We start from the raw sequence: 21,705 nt of genomic DNA on the forward strand, positions 1-21,705 counted from the left end.
AAGATCAATTCTCTGCCCTCATAGAGCTTACATTCTAGTGAGGAGGAGATACAGAAAATAAACACATGAGCAGTTTCACATATACTATATATTAATATAACACATACTGAGCAACATATTGGGCTTCCAACTCTCCTGATTCAGCACTGGCCTTAGCTCCTCCATCTCCAGAATGGCTTTGCAGGGTGCTTGGGTTCCTCAGTCACCTAGGAGTCAGCAGTACTTTCAACATCACACCATTGATCTCAGTAGTTGACAAATTATCAGTTCTAACTAACATCAGTTCTAATGCTAACATTATCCCTACATTTGCCTCTTCAGGAAAACAAAAGCAAGCAAAGAAGCACAAAATACCTCACCCAGCTCACTCCCATTCCCAAAAGGGGAAAAATTAAACATAAGCAAAATCCATTATTGTTCCCAAGAACTATGAGCCTACAAACAAAACAAAGCCTACCTTTCTGGTAGAGAAGAGGAGTGTAAGGTACAGCATTCAAAAACTTGTATATGAGAAAAAATGCAAATAATCACAAAGTATAATACATGTAACTCTAGCACCTAAAGAAAAGATGCTGTCCAACAGAAATATAATGCAAGCAACATATATGCTGTTTTAAATTAATAGCCACATAAAAAGCAGTAAAAACAAACAGGTGATTTGTTTTAAATAGTGTATTTCTTCTAATCCAATACCTATAGCATTATCTTTTCAACACAAAATCAGTATAAAAAATTAGATATTTTACCTTTTTTATTCCCATACCAAGTCTTCATAATTTGCTGTGTGTTTATATTTATAGCATCTCTCAATCTGGAGTAGATACATTTCAAGCACGCAATAGCAACAGGAGTGGCGCCTCATTGGACAGTGCAGCCCTAAATAAAGTACTCACTAAATACTTTTTTCCCACAAACATTAAAGCTAATGGCTTCCCAGAATTGAATCTTCTAGGTCTCACTGGCTGCAGCCAAGGAGACACAGCCCTAGGTACAAGGGACTATACAAGTGAACATAATTAACTGATTGAGAAAATATTTATTTTCGCAATTCAGGCAGGAACAATAATCAGCCTTGGTGGAAAAAGACTCTGTTCTCCAACTGCCAATACATCTTTCCATCTATCATTCAACATGTATTGCAAACCTACTATGTGCCAGAATTAATTTTATATGCTAATAGCCTGACCTCGGGGAGCTTAGTTTTGGGTAGGAAAGATTGACATAGTTAAATAAGAAATAAAGAAGTTCATTTCAAATAGGAATTTTTCTATTTAAAAAAAAAATGTAGGGCCTTCCCTGGTGGCACAGCAGTTGAGTGCTGGGCTGCAAGTGCCGGTTCGTTTCCGGGCCACCGGTGAGGGTCCCACAAAGAAAAAAAAGTAACCATGAATAGAGAGGTAACTACTTTGGATAGGGCTTCTCTGAGAAAGTGTCATTTGAGCTGAAAATAAAGTAACAAGAGTGGGGAGAGTCTTTTACCAGAGAATACAGTTTCAGCAAAAACCTAAGGTAAGAAAAACCACTTACTTGCCACACAGAGAGAATGGCAAAGTAGTTAGAGTAGTTAGGAGCAGTTAACAAGGACAATAGTAAATGTGGTCATAAAAGTACTTAGGGACCAGATCACTTAGGGTCTACAAAAAGGTGTACGGAGTTTAGATATTATTCTAAGGAACAAAGAATAAGGGAGTGGTGTATGTGTGTGACATCACCTGATTTACATTTTTAAAAATACTGTATTTGTGGGGAATGGTCAAAATCCTGTATGGGTGGGGGTGTATGAGATGGTTAAGAGTAGATGTAGAAAACCAGTAAGGAGGCTGCTGCCCCAGCCAAGGTGAGAGTTGATGTGGTTTGGATTAGGTTGGTAGTGGTGGAAGTAATGGGGTCAGATTTAGAATACATTTTCCATTTATCAGCAAATTCTGTCATCTCTATCTTCAAAATTAGATTTTACAAATTAGAGTATATTTTAAGTCTGACAGAACTTGATGAATGAGATGTTCAATGAAAAAAAGAAAAGATGACCAACTATAGACTTGTAGGTGAAATGGTGGTGCCATTTACTGAGTTGGAGAGCTGAAATAAGAGCAAAACCTTCCTCTTCTATTTCCAATTGTGATAAATAGAATCATTCTCCTATCAGAAACCCACACTTCTGCAAGGTATTGTCCTATCCAGTCACCAAATCCATTAATTCTACCTCCCTAAAGCTTCTCAAATCTGTCCTCTCCTTTCCATCTTCCACTGATTTAAAATGGGTCTTCAGATCGAATTACTCATAAGTGTACTGAAATGGCTTTAATAATCTCCAGCATCTACACTACAAATTGTCCCCCTATTTAAAATTCAGGGATCTTTTTGAACAGTAATATCTGTCAAAGTTTAACACAGATATGCATTTTGGTTAGCTATTACTCTTTCATGATCTATCCTACAGAAATAGAAATACTCAAGAAAATAAAATGTGAAGGTAGTTCATTACAGCACTTTAATAGTGAAAACTGGAAACTTATTACATAAACGATCATAAAATTATGTTATAAAATTCTAACTAGTCTTTATTTCTAAAAATGAAGCAGATCTAAATTTACTGATAATGAAAGACCTCCAAGATACTTAAAACTCAAGTAGCAATGTGTGTATGATTACATTAACTTAAAAAGCAATGCAGTATATATCTGTAGGTATGCTGCTTCTAAAGGTCTATAAAAAGTCTATAAAAAGACTAACGGTCTATAAAAAGTCTATTGATAATGTTTACTTTGGGGTAGTGAGATGTGGTGGACTGGGTGGAGAGTTTTCTTGTTATCTATTTTTTTCTATTGGATGGATTTTTAAATAACCAAAGCCTAGACACAGCAACAATAACAAAAACTGCACAACCACCATGTCTGCCTTAAAATAATTCAATGCACTTTAGGACCTGGGACCAGACTTCTACCAGACTCATTTCTCAGACTTATTTATACTAGGTAAGTGTGTCATGGGAAACGTGCATTGACTTTTGAAACTGGGTCGTGTACTAGGACTGCACGCCTCACAAATGAAAACAGGAAAGTTAGCCACTAGAACTCAGAAGGATTTGAAGTTGTTTTTAAAGAGAAGCTAAGGTATACATTCCTTCCCTTCAGGGCACACTAGAATTAGTTCATTCTTTTAGTTCTGCAAAGGAAGAGGTGGAAATTTCACAATTTTTTTCACTTCCCAATGCACTTGGCTTCACTTGTTTACCTATACTTGCCTTGTTCAGTTTATTTTCCTTCTTTTATAACATAAAGTCAACAGGATAGTAAATTTACCATAGTGCCAGTTTCTTCTGAAAAATCTTCACTTCCCAAGAGATTTTTTTAATATATATATTTAAAAACCAAGGATAGTAGCCCACCTCTGCTAGAAACAACATATGTGAAATAACTTTGTTGGGAACAAATATAAGGTGGAATTACACCAATTTCTAAATTCTAAAAATTGTCATACTTGTTTTGATTGACATTTCTTAGTTACTTTATTTAAAGTCCAGAATAAAGAGCACCAAAAAGTACATATGTAAGTCTTTCTATTGTGGTCCTGGCTGGGAATCAAGCCATAGAGCCAACTGGTAGAAAAGAAAATGAACTGTTCTTCCCAATCTTGTTCTTATTCAGTGTCCAACTCTCTCAAAACAATACCAAAAGAGTTATGAAAAATTCAATTATTTCTTCCTCAACATTATTAGAAATGAAGTACCTTATAAAACACAATCAGTCATTGCTATACTTTGTTTTACTACATTCTAAATCCTAAACAAGGCACCTACACTACTCATTCAATTAAAATATTCTTCACAGGATTTCATTGGCTGTAGCATATCAGAAGATTCTGATTTTTGTGGTTTTTTTTTTTTAGTTTGACCTCATTTTAAAATCTATTATCTACCATATACCTCTGTAAAATATTAGAGCAGAAAGGAATCATTGGTGCTACCAGCAAAAGTCTGATTATGGACAGCTGAGAAATGGACCCAGAGAGATTATATCAGATTAATAGTGTTATAGTACAAGTGTAGAGTTGGCTAAAGCTGAGACTAGAACCTTGTCTTCTCCTGAAATTTCAGGCTAAACCAAATTGGTTATTTTCTTTTAATCATTTCAATTTACTATATCTTATGGTGTTTTGGTAAAAGGGGGCCTTGAAGAATAAGGCTTCAACTTTAAGAGCAGATACAAATAAAACAATTTCTTACCAGATACAAGGTTATGGGTCACCAACTTAGGGCCAGGGTGGTTTATTCATCATCTTCTGGCAAAGTAAAATGGGTAATGTTTTTAAATGTAGTGGGAAGAGAAAAAAGTTTCTTGTTAATCCTCCTAGAGGTGACAGATGGTTCCTTGGTTAGGAAAACATCTTGATAGATCTCTTTGGATATAATATGAGTATTCAAGGCACTATTTGCAATAGGAATAAAATAAAGAACCAAGTATTTTTTTCTAATACAACTTTCCAAGGACTTTGGAAGGAAAGGGGTGAGGAAGAGAAGGAAAACGGAAGTTGAAGCTTTAGAAAGATTTGGAGGAAGGATTCTAACTGGAAGAGTGGCAGAATCTGCAAGAACAAGGGTGCAACAGCTCTTTCTGCCTGCTTGTATCTGTGCAAACATCTTATTCTCCCTTCCTTTCTTCTAATAAACCTAACTTTTTTGGATATAACTAAAAAGAAAACAAACAAAAACAAGGGTGCACACCATCGACTCTTCTATTCCATGACTACAGTGTTGACACTAGTCCCTCTTGTTGCCTGTCCCCCACTCCCCATTACCCTAAAACCTCAGTGAAGCTCTGCTACAGACTTACGTTGATGGTTCTGTGGAAGTGGGTAGTGGGGAGTAGAGGTAGAGAAACCAGGAAGTAGGGAGACAAAACAGGAGAACATAAACCACCAACCCCGTTGTCCCCTCAAAAGAAATAATAAGTATTGCATGACATTAGTATAAAAAAAGTTCAATTTAAATTTTAAAGGACAGTGGAAAGGTCAGGACATCTGGGCAGCTGATAATTGAGTTATACTACAAGAGTCAACCTTCACTCAGAGAAAATGAGTTCCTGGCCATCCCTTATTACAGAAGGTGTGACAACTCTTGCTGTGGTGAGGTCAACAGATACTGTGACTACATATATCAAGAGATCTTGTGTGTGAGCCTGCTCTTACTAGATGCTGGCTAACTGGCAGGAACCTCATTTTGGGTTATTCTGTCACTGACTGGTCTTTCTCTCATCAGATAATTATCCCACTCAAAAGAGAGAAACCACCAGATCATGACATTTCAAACTATCACATCATTAGGTAAGTTATTGAGATAAAGGAGTAATATCCAAAATTCTACATATTAAATCATATTTTTAGATTAATTTTGAATATGAATTCAGAGTTGTTTCTCTAGATGAAAAATGTTTCAAAGAGAAACACATACTGAAGAACAGTTAAAGATTGAGGTGGTAGGATGGACACTTAAGACTGGAGAGAGAAATCTGTTTCAGTATTGCTGCAAGACTACAAGAGGGTGACAAAAGAAATACACAACTAGGCTATATGACTAAGAAACTGGTAGATAATGGCAAGCAATAGAATAGTTGTTTTAGAAAATAAAACATGCAAATTAGATTCAAGAAAAAACTGAGAAATATTTACTCATCGGAATAAAGAGCTAACAGCTCGCCTACAATCATGTTTTTAAAACTTAACATCTGATTAATATTTTATTTTTTAAATGAACTTCTACAACTATGGAAGTCTAACAAACTGTTTAAAAGTTGACTAGCCCCTTATGTACAAGGTACATACATAAAAGTCATTCTTAAAACTATGTATTGTCATAAAAAAGTTTAGACCACACACAATGGTATCTATTACTTGAAACATGACTAATAAAAAAGTCTGAGACATTTTTTTAATGGGAAGAGTATTCATTCTACTTATGCTCCAAGATATCACAGAGCTAGAAATTAACAAGTTCCAGTCAGCATAATATAGATTTTCATGGTGGATGGAAAGTAGATTTTTGGTGGTGATTATAATAAAGTATATGCAGATGTCAAATTATAATGCTATACACCTGAAACTGTACAGGTGTATGGGTAAGAAGTATTTCTAAAATATACATATATATATATATATATATATTTACTTTCAGATGGAAAAAATAAGTTTATTGTCAATATTCAGTCATTAATACAAACTCACTGAACATTATTTCATACAAGGCAGAGGTACTCTAAAATCTATCTTCACTCACATACAAAATGATAAATACTTAAAAAATTACATTACAAGGGAAAATATTACAAAAACACATTGTTATAGATAGTTTCTTGTATGGAAATTCTTTATTTTTAAAGTTCTGCTTTAAGGAATAGACTACGCTACATATCAAAATCAAAAGTAATGTTCCTTGAGGTTGCAATGCTCAACAAACCCTGGATGGAGTCTAAAAGATAGGAATCGAGAAACAAAATAGGCCTTTAATAGTTTTGAGGGTGGCAGGAAGAACGGAGCAACCAAATGTTGTTATATGCTCTTTTCTGCTGAAATGGCCTCATTAAATAATTTATGGCAATGACAAGAGGTCTGTAAAAAAGGAAAATGGGGGACGAGTCTCAATTTCCAAATCAGCACAAACTCAAAAGGCATTGTTCCTAATGTTCTCCACTCCTCAACTTTTACATGGACTCCTTGTCTTATGTCTACTTTTCTAATTTCTTCATACAGATTTATCAAACAATTTTCTGTTTTTTTAGCATCCAAAATCCAAATCAAAAAGGCATTAAACACAAACACTCCCACTTCTCCTTCCTTATTGATTCCACTTTCAAATGTGAGGCAGTATGAAGTTTTCAAATTTCTGCCCTCCCCCCGCTCAATTTGTCTATTGGCAAGCTGCTTCGGTTGAAAACAATGTTCAGAATGCTTGCTCAGAATTACTGCAACCCATCAAGGTGGGCTTTTGCATGCAGACATTTTAAAAAGAAGATAAAGGAAAAAGATTAGGTAGGGAAATATAGTAAAAAAAGTACTATAATACTAGTAGAGAAAGAGTGATTATAGCAACCTACCTTGCTGGGAAGTTTCTGGTATAAAAATGAAACTTTCTCTCCCATTATTCTTTGCGCAAATTAATAGTCACTTTACATCAAGAAGGGCAGAAAGCCACTTAAACATTTCTCTTCAAAGGTAGGGAATTTCTTTTTGAAATGAGTATTAGAGAAAGAAGGAAAAATCAGGGATAGCTCACTCAAAGAGGTCCTGAAACACGCGTTGTCCCATTGCTATGTATGCTTCCTTTTCCTCTGGTGTCATCTGGGCCACCAGCTCTGGCCGCTGGCTCACTTCACTGTAGGAGAAGGAACGGCCAGCCACCATGACAATAGGGTCATCTGCTACTTCTTCAAATTCATCATCCTCCTCATCTTCTTCCCGATGGTGCACAGCCACAGCTGCTGGTCGGGGTGGTGTGTCATCATCTGACTCACTGGTCTCACTTTCCGAGTCACTGCCATTAGCAGCAGTCACAGGAGCTGCCGCCCCCACTGAGCCTGCTGTGGCAGAGGGGGTCTTCTTCTCATGAATAAGCAGTGCTCGCATGACCTCCTCATTATCATCCGGCCCTGCACGGCCTTCCTCACGCTCCTGAAATGAATCTATATCTAGGCCACCTGGAAGGGAAAAACCAGTAAGTCAATAACCTCAAATATAAAAGGCATTCCTGATAACTAATAAAACTTATTTTTAACATATTTAGATATAAATTAAGATAATATAAGAAACACTTCACTGGTTCCATTTTTGCACTACTGTCCATAGCCTATTCCAAATGAATCTTACAAACTGGAATTTAAGTAACATAGTGGTTGGGTAGTTACGTTTTAAGAGTCATATAGCCTGGATTTGAATCCTGGTTCTTCACATGGAAAGTATACCAATTTGGGAAATTAACTTAGTCTCTAAACTTTGGTAGCTTTTTCTGTAAAAGGGAGTGATAAAACCACGTATTTTCTAGGGCTCTGGATAAGGACCTATGAAATAATATCTATGAAGGACCAAATATAGTAGGTGGTATAAAAGGAAATCAAAACATGGCTTCTCTTGACTCAGACTAAATATCAAAGGCCCTACAATGACCTCTAGGTATCCACACAGCTAAGTCCCTTTTGTCTTTCATATGTCTTTTCCCGAACGTCACCTTCTTTTAATTCACCATCACTCTTACATTCCCAATGCTTTTTTTTTTTGCCATTGAACTTATTTTCTAATGTAATAACTGATTCATACTAAAGTACTGAAATATCCAAAGGGGGAAAGGGTTGGTGAAGGAGTAAGAACCAAGAGGGAAGGAAGCACAATGGACCACGGTGATAGACTATGGGGAATTTGTGGTGGGTACCCTATATTGGTGATGAAGGTTATCCTAATATTACCACAATTTAAAAATAAACAAATGACTTATGCCTATTGCCTTTTTGTCACCCCTTTCCCAGGAAGTAGAGTCTCCACAATAGATATTTATCTTTTATTCTGTGATCTTTGCCATGCACCCAGAATAGTACTAATTACTTGCTAGGCATTGAAAAAACATTTGCTGAATGATTGAATATATGACAGTTTTGTTTTCCTGGAGCAAACCAAGAAACTTTTTATAAAAGGAAACAGAGTATCAGAAATGAAATTTTTCTTACCACATACCTCCTATCATTTTTTAAAAAAAGGATTTATTTATGCATACAAGAGCTGGGGTACAGGCCAGAGATGCAGGGGTAAGAGGACTCACCAGAGACAGAGTGGGGAACAGAACAAGCAGATCTACTGAAATACACTGCTGAGGGGAGAAGCAGGAGAGAGAGGAGAGGTCTGCTGAGCCACGTGGGTAGCTCCCTAGCTGGCCAGGGATCGAACTCGTGCTGCAGAGGCTGCAAATAGCTTCACAGTGCTGTGCTTAACCCCTTGAGCCACCAGGGAGGTCCCCTCCTATCTTTTTTTGTACACATCTTGCCTGATACGTAACAGATGAAAAACTTAAGAAAAACATTCGTAATCTATATTCTGAAAGTAATACCAAATACACTACCATTTAAAATCTGTAACAGGATTAAAAGTGTTGACTTCTTGATTCAAAGCCCAACAACTAAAATTCATTAGCTGTATGATATGACCAATGATATTGGTCAAATAAATGATATTGGATTATTGTGGGGCTATGGAGAATATCTATAAAATGCTTAGAATAGCCCTGGCACTTAGTGTTGTCTATAATTAGACTGACCAATTCTGATCAATTCTGACCACAGATGAAGCGAAAGAACCTTCTTGTTAACTCATTCAAATGGATTAACTGTAATCCTGAACATTTTTAGAGAACACAGAAATTCTGAGGTAAGATATTGGCAGAGAAGAGAAAGGGAAGCTAGTATTGAGATGTCAAAAGCTTAGGTCAGATAAAACAGGTTTTTGATAATATGCATGTAAAAACGAGAAATAAAATCAAACTTAACTACTTTAAAACACAGCAAAGTCCGAACCTCCTCCCTACAGACCTTATTACGAATGCAGTATTTCATTAGGAAAAAGACAAAGAATGTGTATGTTACATGAGTCTCTAAGGCAATCACTACTTCTAAAAGAATATTCCCAATAGTTCAATACTACCAACACAACATTTTGATTAATGTTTAAAGCAAATATATAATTAGATGGAAAGTAATTTAGTTTTGTAAACTAAATGAAATAGACTTATGTCTGGGAACTTGAGAAGTTTGGGGAAAAGAAGAATTGTTCTATTATAGCTAAAGACAAAAATGAAAAATAAGGATAAATGAACCAATCTCTAGATGGCAAAGTAGAAAAGTTCTAGGAATAGTCTTATTTAATAGAGTTATAAATTACAAATATATATACTGTGAAATTATCGAGTTTACTGGTAATGCTAAGCAATTCTGGATGGTTAAAGGCCAAGCTGATAACAAAAAAAATAAAGAACTGAAGGTTGTATAAGTGGGCAGACCTACTTCTGTAGTGGTAAGTAGGAGAAAATCTGCCAACAGAAAATAATATACTGAAAAACATGGCCCAAGCCATCAGGCATAAGGTAGAAGACAGTATTAAAAATCCCTGCAGATGTTTCTAAAGTTATCAGTCTTAATATGCTTTCAGAAACAAAGTAATAAACTGTCAGGTAAAAACCAGAAGGATATTGGAAATAAAACTCAAATCATAAAAAAAAAAATTAGAATATAATGTTCTGGGGTCATTAGATCTCAAATAAAGTATATTACAACTGAAGATGGTCTAGAAAAAGACAAAATAAAAATAGAAGCTATAAATGGAGTTGGCTTGAGGAAAAGGACTTTTTAAGGAAAGTAGAACTAAGAGGAATTAGAATTTTCAGTATAGTAATGAGGACATGATTGAAGTCTATAAAATTCTGAAGCATGTTAAAATGACTTGAGGTTTAAGGAAAAATAAATGTAGGACAAGTAACTAACTTCACACACTCAGTGGATAGATACTAGTCTATTATGAAACCGAACAAAGACAAATTTAAACAAGACAGCATACTATCCTATTGTATAAGAAAGATATGTTCACAAAACTGAATTGACTAGAACAGAAGACTTTATTTAAAGTCCCTATGAATAAAATTCTATCAATTTAGCAATTGTAAACATAGAATGTTAAGATTATGAGACTAACTGTATATAATATTAGCTAATAATAGTTTTATTTTATTCAACTTTGTTTCTAAATTCAAAGAAAAAATTGTACTGTGTACAACTATGCACAGTAAAGAAATGCTAATCCTGAAGGAAAAAGGAGTTAGGAGAAAGGCCAAAAAAGACAAGTGGTTTTCAGTTACTATTTTTGATTCTTTAGCATTAAAGAACCACGATTAGTTGACATGGTTATAATATATAATCTGGGAATAGATATAGGTAGATTCTGATGCTCATGAAATCTAATAGAAGTACTAAAGACTCTCTTTCATCCCTGCTTCCCAATTTCTGCGTAACCTTTGTCCATCCTTAACCTCTCATTTACTACTTATTCATAAAGTATCACTCAAAGTCTTTGATTCCAGTAATTTAAGACTAAAAATTAAAATCTTACAAAAGTTTTTAGACTTCTGATTATTATGCAACTTTTAACACTTTAGAGTTCACAGAGATTTCTAAAAATCTTCTAATAAAAAATTCCACCAATCTGTTTGTATGGTGAGAATCCTTGACTATTCACTCATGTGGTAATCTTTTTCATAAACTCTTTGGTATTTATGAAAAGAAATATAAAAAAGTTTACACTATAGTTATGGCTTCCAATTCAGAGAAATAAAAATGCATTTAAGTTATGACAACAGAATAAAGAAGAGGTGAATTTGGATACCTTGTACACAACAACACTTTCCTAAAAAAGTAAGATAGGCCTCCCTGGTGGCACAAGGGGTTAAGCACAGCACTGTGAAGTTATCAATCCCTGGACAGTTTGATCCCAGGCCAGGCAGGGAGCAACCCACATGGCGCAGCAGATCTCTCCTGTCTTGGCTGCTGCTTCCCTCAACAGTCTATTTCAGTAGCTCTGCCTGTTCTGCTCCCCCCTCTGTCTCTGGTAAATTTTCTCACCACCGGCACCTCTGGCCTGTACCCCAGTTCTTGCATGCATGCATAAATAATTCCTTAAAAAAAAAGAAAAAAAGATAAAGAGATGGTAAGTCCTTAAACCTGAAAAGACATTTAAAAGTGCCTATTTATTTCAACTAAGTTGAAGGATAGCATAGTGGCTGATTTGAAGACTTATTGCCCAATTTCTCACGTCCACTATAATGCAATGGTTTCATAAAACAGAAAATAGTGGGTTACCAATACAAATATAAATTGCCCAGGCAATTTCCCACTAAGTCAGGCTAGTTTCTACTGAGCCCAAAACAGTCATTTTACTGACTTCTACTCTTACCTTCCTTCATCTCTTCAGATCCATATGCCCCTTGGACAGTGCTCTCTCTCAACCAAATGGGTCGCTCTTTGGCAGATTTCCCCTCCAGTGAGGTTCGATGATCTTCTTGGTCATCCATGTTAATGACAACATTCTGAGTATATAAGTCCTCATAGGAGGGACCTTTGGTGGTGGTCCACGCTTCCCGGTGGTGCCCACTCGCCAGGCCAGCAGCTCCGGCAGTAGTTGCTGTGTGATCCTTGCTACATTAAAAAAGCAGAGGACAGGAAGAAGAAACATTAAGTCTTGGAGTTAGAAAAGGACAGCTGGAGAGGTGCTTACGGAAGTTTTACAAATAAACACTATTTAGCAAATATGGACACAATGCTTTAGCAATTATGACAAAACCCTCTTATCTTCAGGGTGGAAGTTGCATGGGTTAGAAGAAGACATTCCTATTTATATCAAATTTCCTCAAATGCTATAGCCTCTGGTATATATAAGTGACTGAGGTTTTATAGATCAAGATGTGTCAGTTAATCTATTTAGGGAGAGGGGGAAATGATATTGTGACAAAATCTACTTAAAGACATTATTAGTCCAGTGAAAAATTTTCCCAGTAATATATTTCATGAGTATTTTGTTTAAAAACAAAATTAAAAAACTCAAAACATTTTTTAAAGCATTCTCTCAGCTCAATCTAGAATGCAGTAATCCCCAATGGAGTTTCTCTTTTTACTGTTTTAGTGACTATAGTCAACCACTGTCTGGAAACACCACTGACATTAAGATATTTTGAGGGGATTGAGGGTGTTCACTAACTTTTATTCCAGTATATCATTAAAACTGTTCAATTTTATTATTGTTGCTGTTAACCTCTTATTGTGTTTTATCTGTAAACTCTAGGTATGTATGTATAGGAAAAATATAGCATATATAGGGTTTGGTGGTATCCATGGTTTCAGGCAGCCACCGGTGGTCTTAGAACCCATCTCTTATAGATATTGGGGAATTACTATATTTGAAAATGATTCTGTGTGCTTTTCCTTACTTTTGTGCACAGAAAAGCTTAATGAGTATTCTATAAAGCCAGAACTCAACTCAGAATTAATGCTCCTCTGGTATTCATCAAATAAGGTATATCCCTATGCAAAGATTAGCCTTTTTTCTCCAGTTGTGTCTTTCGATCTCTGCACCAATGCTGATTCTTCTATGCATTCCTCCATTCCCCAACCATTATTTCTATCCCACAGTAACCGTGGTCTATTTTTCATCTATTTTGTTGTGCTTTTTACCAATACAACCAATGATCTTAGCCTGTTTCAGGCCAAACTATTCTTTACCTTTCCTAGTCACTAATGTTTTCTCATCTCTAAGTCAAGTTTTCAATCTTCCTAGTGGTCACTGTTCATTTCACTTTGTTCTACATTCTTTCTCATATACCTGATTCACGGTGTCCAAGTTCATATTTCATCATTCTCTGCCTGCTGCTGCTGCTTTTTCTGCATCAACTTCTATGTCTCTTTCTCACTGTTTAGCTATTTTATTCCATAAACCATCTTCATGCTTTGCGTTGCCTGCTCACTTCATGCCTGCTTCAAGATTTCCTCATACCTTTTGCTGAATTCCTCTCAGTATCTACTGGTTGACTCGCTCTCTTTTTTTTTTAAGGTTTTTTTTTTTAAATTTATCTACACGAGAACTGGGGTACAGGTCAGTGGCGCGGGAGGGTGAGAGAATTCACCAGAGACAGAGTGGGGAGCAGAACAGACAGACGGACCGAAGACACTGCTGAGGGGTGCAGCGGGAGAGGTAGGAAAGGTCTGCCGTGCTATGTGGGTCCCTGGCCGGCCAGAAATAGAAACCACGCTAAAGAGTCTGCGGACAGCTTCACAGAGCGGCACTGAACCCACTGAGCCACCAAGGAGGCCCCCCCACTAGTTGACTCTCTTGGCCCTGTATTTCTCCTTTTTTTCTCTTCCATTTTTCTCGAAATCTTTTCCATGGATCCTGGGCACTCTCCTGTTGAAGTCCTATTTCATTTTGAATCTAATTGATACTATTTCACCTGTATTTTTGTCTTGTACCACTTCTTTCTTTCAGAAACCATTAACTATTTCTTCCTTCTCTGTGTTCCTACTTCATTTTTGCTTACTTCATTACTTTTATTTCTTCCAGAGTACACTTATATCTACTTGAGCTTTTGGTCTCACGCATAGTTGAGGTTTCTCCGATGTATATTTCTGCGCAATTATCTGTTCTCCCTTCCTAAAAACACTGTGTTTCTGACCATCCTCTGAAGATGATCTTGGGCTCACTCCTGTTCTGCCTCTGGATATCTATAGGTCCACTGCCACTTTTGCTATCAAGAAATGTATTCTTCCAGTAGTCCCCTCCATACAGATCCAGTCATTTAATCCATGCCCGCAAGCTACTGCCTCTATCTGTTTCCAGGGCTGCTATGTAAATCACTCTGCTCTGTACCAGTTATTTGTTCTTCCACTCTTCAGGCCTACTCGGCATCTCTCTGTAGCCAATCCATCTGTATCTTGCTGTATTTATAAGTACTATGCTCTCATCGCAAGTATCTGGATTCTCTCTACTTTCTATTTCTTTCTGCATTCATCTAATGTCACTTATGCTATATTTACTGTTTGTCTCAATTTAATTCATATCTGTCTCTAGTCATTCTCTTTCTATCTTCTACCTGTTCCATATTGTCTTTTAAAAGGCTGTTTTGGTGTTTTCACTATACTCTGACTCTGCTTACTTTTTCCTCTGATATAAACTGGCTGTTTAAAAGCTGGTCTGCTCAAGCATTCACTTTTCTTTATCTTCTCTTCTCTCTCAACCAGATCTATATTTATGTTTTTGTGCTTACTTTACACTCTGCATCTCTTCTCTCTCATCCAGTTGTCTCCTTGACTCCTTGTAATGTTTCTATCCTCAATGTCCTGATCTTATATTGAATCTGCTCTACATAACTGTTTGTCCCCAAATATGTCTTCCTGAGCTAACCATATACCTTTTTCTGTCTCCCTCTACCCACTGAATATTTCTCTAATCTGTCTCTTCTCCAGATTCTTTTTTTTTTTTTTTAATAGAGGCATGTTTTATTTATTTATTTATTTGTTTGTTTTGTTTTTGTTTATACATGCACTGGGTACAGTCAGAAGTGCGGGAGGGTGAGAGAATTCACCAGAGCCAGAACGGGGAGCAGAGCAGGCAGAAGGACCAAAGTACACTGCTGAGGGGAGCAGCGGGCAGCAGGAGAGGTCTGCGCGCCATGTGGGACCCTCCTCCGGAGGCCGGGGAGCAGCCGGGGATCGAACCGGCACCACAGAGGCTGCGTGCAGCTTCTCAACCCAGCGCTCAACCGCTGCGCCACCAGGGAGGCCCCTCTTCTCCAGATTCTTAATAGATACACTCATTCTTTCTGAAGCTACTCTGTTTCTCTCTACATATAATTTTCAGCTATGTGCTATCTTTACCATTGACTCTAAAGACTATCTCCAGAAGGTTAGCAAGCACTCAATATTTTGAGTAGAGAAGAACAAAATGAAAAGCGGAAAAATAACAGGACAATTCAAATAAATGTTAGCATGAAAAATACTTAAGTCTTTTGTTTTCAGTACCCCATTATACAAACGAGATTTTTTGTGAGCGATCTGATCACAAGTCAAATAAATTTTAAAATTTGATAAAATTTAGTTTGGAGAGTTAAACTACATAGATTTCTACCTTCACAACAGACACAGACATATCTAAATAATCAGCAAATTTAATATTGAAGAAAATTTAGGTGAGAGGCACCAGAGTTCATTTTTACGTATTTAAACTTCTTTTTTTTTTTTTTTAAAGATTTATTTATTTATTTAGACAAGCACTGGGTACAGTCAGAAGCGCAGGAGGGTGAGAGAATTCACCAGAGCCAGAGCGGGGAGCAGAACAGGCAAACTGACGAAACACACTGCTGAGGGGAGCGGTGGGCTGCAGGAGAAGTCTGCGCGCCATGTGGGACCCTCCTCCAGTGGCCGGGGAGCAGCCAGGGATCGAACCGGCGCTGCAGAGGCTGCAGGCAGCTTCGCAACCCAGCGCTCAACCGCTGTGCCACAGGGGAGGCCCCGTATTTAAACTTCTATGGAGAGAATGCATAGATTTTACGTAAAGATGAAAAAAGTGGCAATTCATGACAAGGAATTTCATTCAAAAAAGATAAGAAGACTTTAAATATCACCAATGGACTGACTTGCCTAAAGGGTGGAGCTGTCCATCAACACCTGAGTTAAGTCTACTGACAGCTCTGCAGAGGCAGCATCTGGTTCCTGATCTAGAGATAGGCTAGAATTTAACTGGTTTATACATTAGTCATCAAACTAAATTGTGCCATTTATTTTTTAAAAAATACAATAAATGGGGCCTGCCCGGTGGTGCAGCGGTTGAGTGCTGGCTTGCGAAGCTGCCCGCAGCCTCTGCAGTGCGGGTTCGATCCCCGGCTGCTCCCCGGCCACAGGAGGAGGGTCCCGCATGGCACGCAGACCTCTCCTGCCTCCCACTGCTCCCCTCAGCAGTGTACTTCGGTTCTTCTACCTGCTCTGCTCCCCGCTCTGGCTCTGGTGAATTCTCTCACCCTCCTGCACTTGACTGTACCCAGTGCTTGTATAAATAAATAAATATAAAATAAATAAATAAATAAATAAAATAAACGAATTAACATTGCTTCTGACTCCCATATCACTCTACTGATATTTCTTTTCTTGTATTTGGGGCAGGATGGCTAATACAGAACTGTTATGCTCTGAAACAGATCCTATAGCAGAAAGGCCAAATCAACACTATCTCCAGGATGTTATATCCAGGCAGTTGAGCTTGTCAAATGCTCAGAAGCCATCTCAACCATGGTTCTTGTAACATGGCTCCAATGGTCTTTCCTCTGATCAGTGGAAGCAACTGTACTTTGTTCTAGATGGCAGTTCCAGCTACCCCATTCTATCTATCTTGCCTGTCTCCACTTCCCCTTTCTTCCTGAGTCTATGCCATTGTATATTCTCTTATCAATTTATTTCCTCTATTTTTTAATTCTTTTTTTACTTCTGGAGTCACCGTCATTTCTGATAAGAAATAGGTGACTTGCCTATTTATAACAGATAAAACCTGGAAACAACCCAACTGCCCAAAAATAGATGACTGGATCAAGAAGATGTGATATATAACACACAATGTAATACTATTCAGCAATCAAAAAAGATAAACCAATGCCATTTTGCAGCAACATGGATGGAGCTAGAAGGAATTATGCTCAGTGAAATAAGTCAGAAGGAAAAAGAAAAATATCGGACAGTTTCACTAATAGGAGGAATATAGGAGAACCAAATAAGACATCACGGGAAAAAAATAATAACAATACAAAACACAACAAAACAAAAACAAACAGACAATTATAAACCAGAGACATCTGCAGGGAAGGAGGAGGGAGAGGGATCAAAGGGAGGGAGGGAGGAACACAGGGGACTGTGGTGATGGTGCATGGGTGAAATGGTGAAGGAAATTCTGTGGGCACTACACCTGGGGGGTGGGGAGCAAACATTATTTAAAAATGAGCAATGATGTAATATATATATATATAAATAAAAAACATATGTAAAATATTTTTAAAGTGAAAATAAAAAAGAAATAGGTAACTTGGTACAGTCAGCTGCCATGAGCCTCTAGCATTACTGTACCATTCAGACTTGTGTTCAGCATGGAATAAGAGATACTGAAATAAAGACATTCAAATGAGAGGTAGACTGTGGAAATGGGGAACAATAGAGGCAGGATGACAATGATGGCAGTGAATAAATGCTGTTTTAGTAGGGAAGAATCTTAACAAACAGGAAAATAGCTATAGTTAGAAGAGGAAACACAAGAATAATTCATACAGTATAATATCATGTAGCAAGCAATCAGAGTAAGGTGAAACATATTTTAATAAGAAATAACACAGGTGTAAAGAATTATTTTTATATAATCAATTTTTCTCATAGGCTTTTATTATATAAGTGGACAGAAAAAGATATTTAAAAAATAAATTTGTGATAACAGACCAAACAAATGGAAACAAAAAGCCACTCCTTTGCTTACTGATTTCATTCAAATACTGATGGTTGTTTGTTCCAAAGGACTCTGAGGTCATCCCCAGGCCTAAGAGGTAAAACTTAACTAGTCAAAGCACCAATCATGTGACCTCACTTCCTTTGCCAGATACTGTTTAGAAATAAGCACATAAAACAATTCTGGGAAATGAAGGTGACCCTCTGGGGAAGCCTCAGTCTTATAATAGGACATAAGGAAAGGACAGCCCCTTTTTCTGCATTTGGACAATTTCATCTACACAATATACCTAAAGAGATATGGTCATCTTAGGTTAGCTCTGCTCATAAGGCCAAGAGGACAACCAACAGGCTGAATTGAGCAGAGTAGAAACATGGAACAAACCTAGAACCCTGAGGATATAATTGAGCTATGAAATTAATTTTCAACTATATTACCTCAGGACTTTTGGTCATGCCAGATAAATTTTTCTTACTCTTCAAGCTACTTCTAGTTGGGTATTCTGTTATTATGTAAGGCATCCTAACTGATACAGGGGGCAAGGTAAAAAAATTTACAATAACTCACACAGATACTAACTTTTTGTACAACTGGACTGTTTTTAACTATCCAAAAGAAACTCAATTTGCTCAAAACTGCCCCAAACTATAACATCAGTACCAGAAGGTGTGAAATAACAGTGCTCCTAAAAACTACAGTTACAACTTTGTATAATGGGTTCAATGACAGCAGTGAATGGGTGGATACGCTACACCCTCAGCTTGACACGGGGAAGGAGAAAGAAAAAGGACAAAGTAGGAACATTCTCCCAGATCCAATTCTCATTTATGTTTTTCAAAAAAGAATACAAACTACTTTTTACGGCATAGCTTTTTATAACATACTCTTTAGGTATATTAAGGTGCACTGACCAAAAAAAAGGGAGTCACAGCAAGAAATATTTCCTGGAGAATACCTACTATACTTAACTGTCAAGGAAAATGCATTGAAAACTACGGAAGAGAAGAAATGCATGGTTAAAATGCTTCAAAAATAATAAAACAAATGCTGTGTTACTTAAAGAACTTCAAACTTCAGAACTTGGTTAGGAACATTCAAATATTCCCAAGAGGCGCAAACAATTGGCTGAATTGCAACAGACCTAAACTGAGTGAGGACTTGAAGTCAAACCTGACTATTTAAGGATTTTTGCCTAAGGCCCATACTGTTCTGCATTCAGCACAAATTTCATCACAGGCACAAGTTAATAAGACAAGTGAGGCAGAGCTCAGAATCTATTTGAACATCACAGTTTAACTCTCTTGATAAATTACTTACCCGCTCCTGCTGTCCAACTTAAAGAAGTTAAAACAACTGTGAGCTTACAGGTGTTTCTAACACTTACCTCTGTTTCAAGGCTGGTATTTCTGTGGGTTCTGGCTCAAGTATTTCATAGGCCAAGTTGACATCTTCTGTTTCCCGAAGCAATTTATATATGGGCTCAATTTGTTCATTAAACCTTGCCAAAAGTGTGCGTGCATCTTTTTTAGGCATTGCTGATTCATCTTCTTCTACCTCTGTATGGCAAAAAGTACAGTGGAAAGTTCCTACAGAGAAAACAAAAGTATTAGGTCGGGGAAGGGAAATCCTCAACAGCAAAAAATTTCTAGTTCTGTTCCTCCTCCAACATGCTGTTATTAAAACTTTCAAATATATGAAAAAGTCAAAAAGTTACAGTGAACATACATGTGCTTAACATCTAAATCCACCATTAACATTTTGCTACATTCGATATATCACATCTATCTCTTCATCTATTCATTTTTTGATGTAATTCAAAGTAATACCACCACTAAATGCTGCAGAACAAACAGTATTTAATCACATTTCTAATATATTTACTTAGGTTAAAATCAAATTCTTTACAATTTACTATGGAAACTTCTACCCTCTGCCAACAGCTTTCTCTTTGTAATTACTTGGGTCTACATTATAAAGAAATCAAATAAATACCTAAAACCAAAAGTGTCTGGTCATCCCCAAGATCGCCACAAGGCTATTTCATCAAACTTATTAAGCTTTTATATCTAAATAAATAGAATCAATCCATTTCCAAAGTTAAAGTTCAAGAAGTCTTTATTTTTCTTATTTCTATATTTTTCTTATTTCTATTTCTTATTTCTTATTTCATTCAACTTGTATTAAACTGCAAAAATTCCTTAGACACATCTCAGATTTTCCATCTCTGTCATTTCTTTAATCTAGGTTACCATTAATTGGGCTAAAGCAGTTTCCTAGATCTGATTTTTTTTTTTTTTAAGGGGCTACAAATTCTCAATTTTTATTTATTTATTTGTTTGTTTATTTATTGTGTGTGTGTGTGTGTGTGTGTGTGTGTGTATAGAAGAATTGAGGTATAGGCCAGAGGTGTGGGGGTGAGAAGATTCAACAGAGATACAGTGGGGAGCAGAACAGGCAGATTTACTGAAATACACTGCTAAAGGGAGCAGTGGGCAAGACAGGAGAGGTCTGTTGTGCCATGTGTGGGTTAGTTCCCTGGCCAGGATCAAACTCAGGCCCTTGCAGTGATAGTGCTAATATTAACTCCTAGGACACTAGGGAGGCCCTTCTAGATCTTATCTTTGAGCCTCTAGCTTCTGCCTCTCCGATGCCAAGATTCTCATATCGCCATTTTTATTATTTCATCTGCCTGTTCTAAAGACCATAAGGTAGCTGAATTTCTAAAGTTCAAGACTTCAAATCTAAATTTCTCATGCTACAACCAAGACTCTACATAATCTGGCCCTCAAACATTAACCCATCCATAACCCTTCACCCATCAAGTAAATTCAAATACTTCAGACAAAACATACTAGAATTCAATATTCATTGTATTTGTATAGTGCTTTCTGTTTTAAAATGCTCCTGAAAGGTTGATGCAGGGCACAGGAATGAGGAAGCCCACATATAAAAAATCAGACAGAAACATTTCCCTGCCCTGTAAGCCCTTCCCTACCCTGAAACCTTTCCCTGCCCTGGAAACCCAGTTTCCCACCTAACCTTTCCTCACCCTATAAAAGGACATCCCTCTCCCACAACAGGTGTGACTTCTCCGACCCCGTTAGGGGTCGGGCGAACCTCACCTGGGAGCACAATAAAGTTCCTGCCTGTGAAAAATTTAGCTTGGTTTTCCTTTTCTTTACCGCGCCAATCCTTTCAGCTCCCACATACACATTTTGAACCTTACATCAATCCTGTAAAATGGTGTCAGAACTGAGGTGCTGAATTTTGTGATCTGTCTAAATCACATAGCAGCTATTGTTTACTGAGTGCTTGCCAAGTACCAAATACTGCCAATCAACTGAAATTGTATTATTATTGCCCACTTAAATATGTAAAATTAACAGGATGTAAGGAGTTGAATAACTTGCTCAAGATAATACAACTACTAATTAAGGGGAGAAGCGGTGAGATTCAAACCCAAATTTTTACACTGAAACTCACGATCTATATCAAGCTTCACTTAGGTCTCCAGTTTGGTTCTTACCCTGAATGTCAAGGACATAGGTATTCTTCCTTTCTAATCCAATTGACCTGACTGATTAAGAGAGATCATACAAATACTGAATGTCCAACACATAGTTAAGTACTCAAACATTTAACTTTTTTTTAAAAAGATTT

The 21,705-nt window shown here is 37.0% G+C and overlaps 1 protein-coding gene across 5 annotated transcripts in view; it reads right to left on the minus strand.

Moving 5' to 3' along the window:
- GTF2E1 (general transcription factor IIE subunit 1) overlaps positions 1-21,705 on the minus strand; it is a 41,513-nt gene that overhangs the window by 1,194 nt on the left and 18,614 nt on the right. The window contains exons 3-6 of one of the 5 annotated variants that reach the window (XM_054700532.1): positions 19,430-19,631; positions 11,974-12,215; positions 7,268-7,688; positions 108-4,281 (exon numbers count right to left, since the gene is read on the minus strand). In XM_054700532.1, the coding sequence (XP_054556507.1) occupies positions 4,275-4,281; positions 7,268-7,688; positions 11,974-12,215; positions 19,430-19,631 (872 nt within the window). In that variant the 3' untranslated portion in view covers positions 108-4,274. Of the gene's footprint in view, positions 1-107; positions 7,689-11,973; positions 12,216-19,429; positions 19,632-21,705 lie in introns of all 5 variants that reach the window. The other 4 variants (XM_054700534.1, XM_054700535.1, XM_054700533.1 and 1 more) reach the window with 4 other exon arrangements.

The sequence above is a fragment of the Talpa occidentalis genome, unplaced genomic scaffold (assembly GCF_014898055.3).
Source record: "Talpa occidentalis isolate TD23 unplaced genomic scaffold, MPIMG_talOcc4v2.1 talOcc4.4, whole genome shotgun sequence".
Classification (NCBI taxonomy): domain Eukaryota; kingdom Metazoa; phylum Chordata; class Mammalia; order Eulipotyphla; family Talpidae; genus Talpa; species Talpa occidentalis.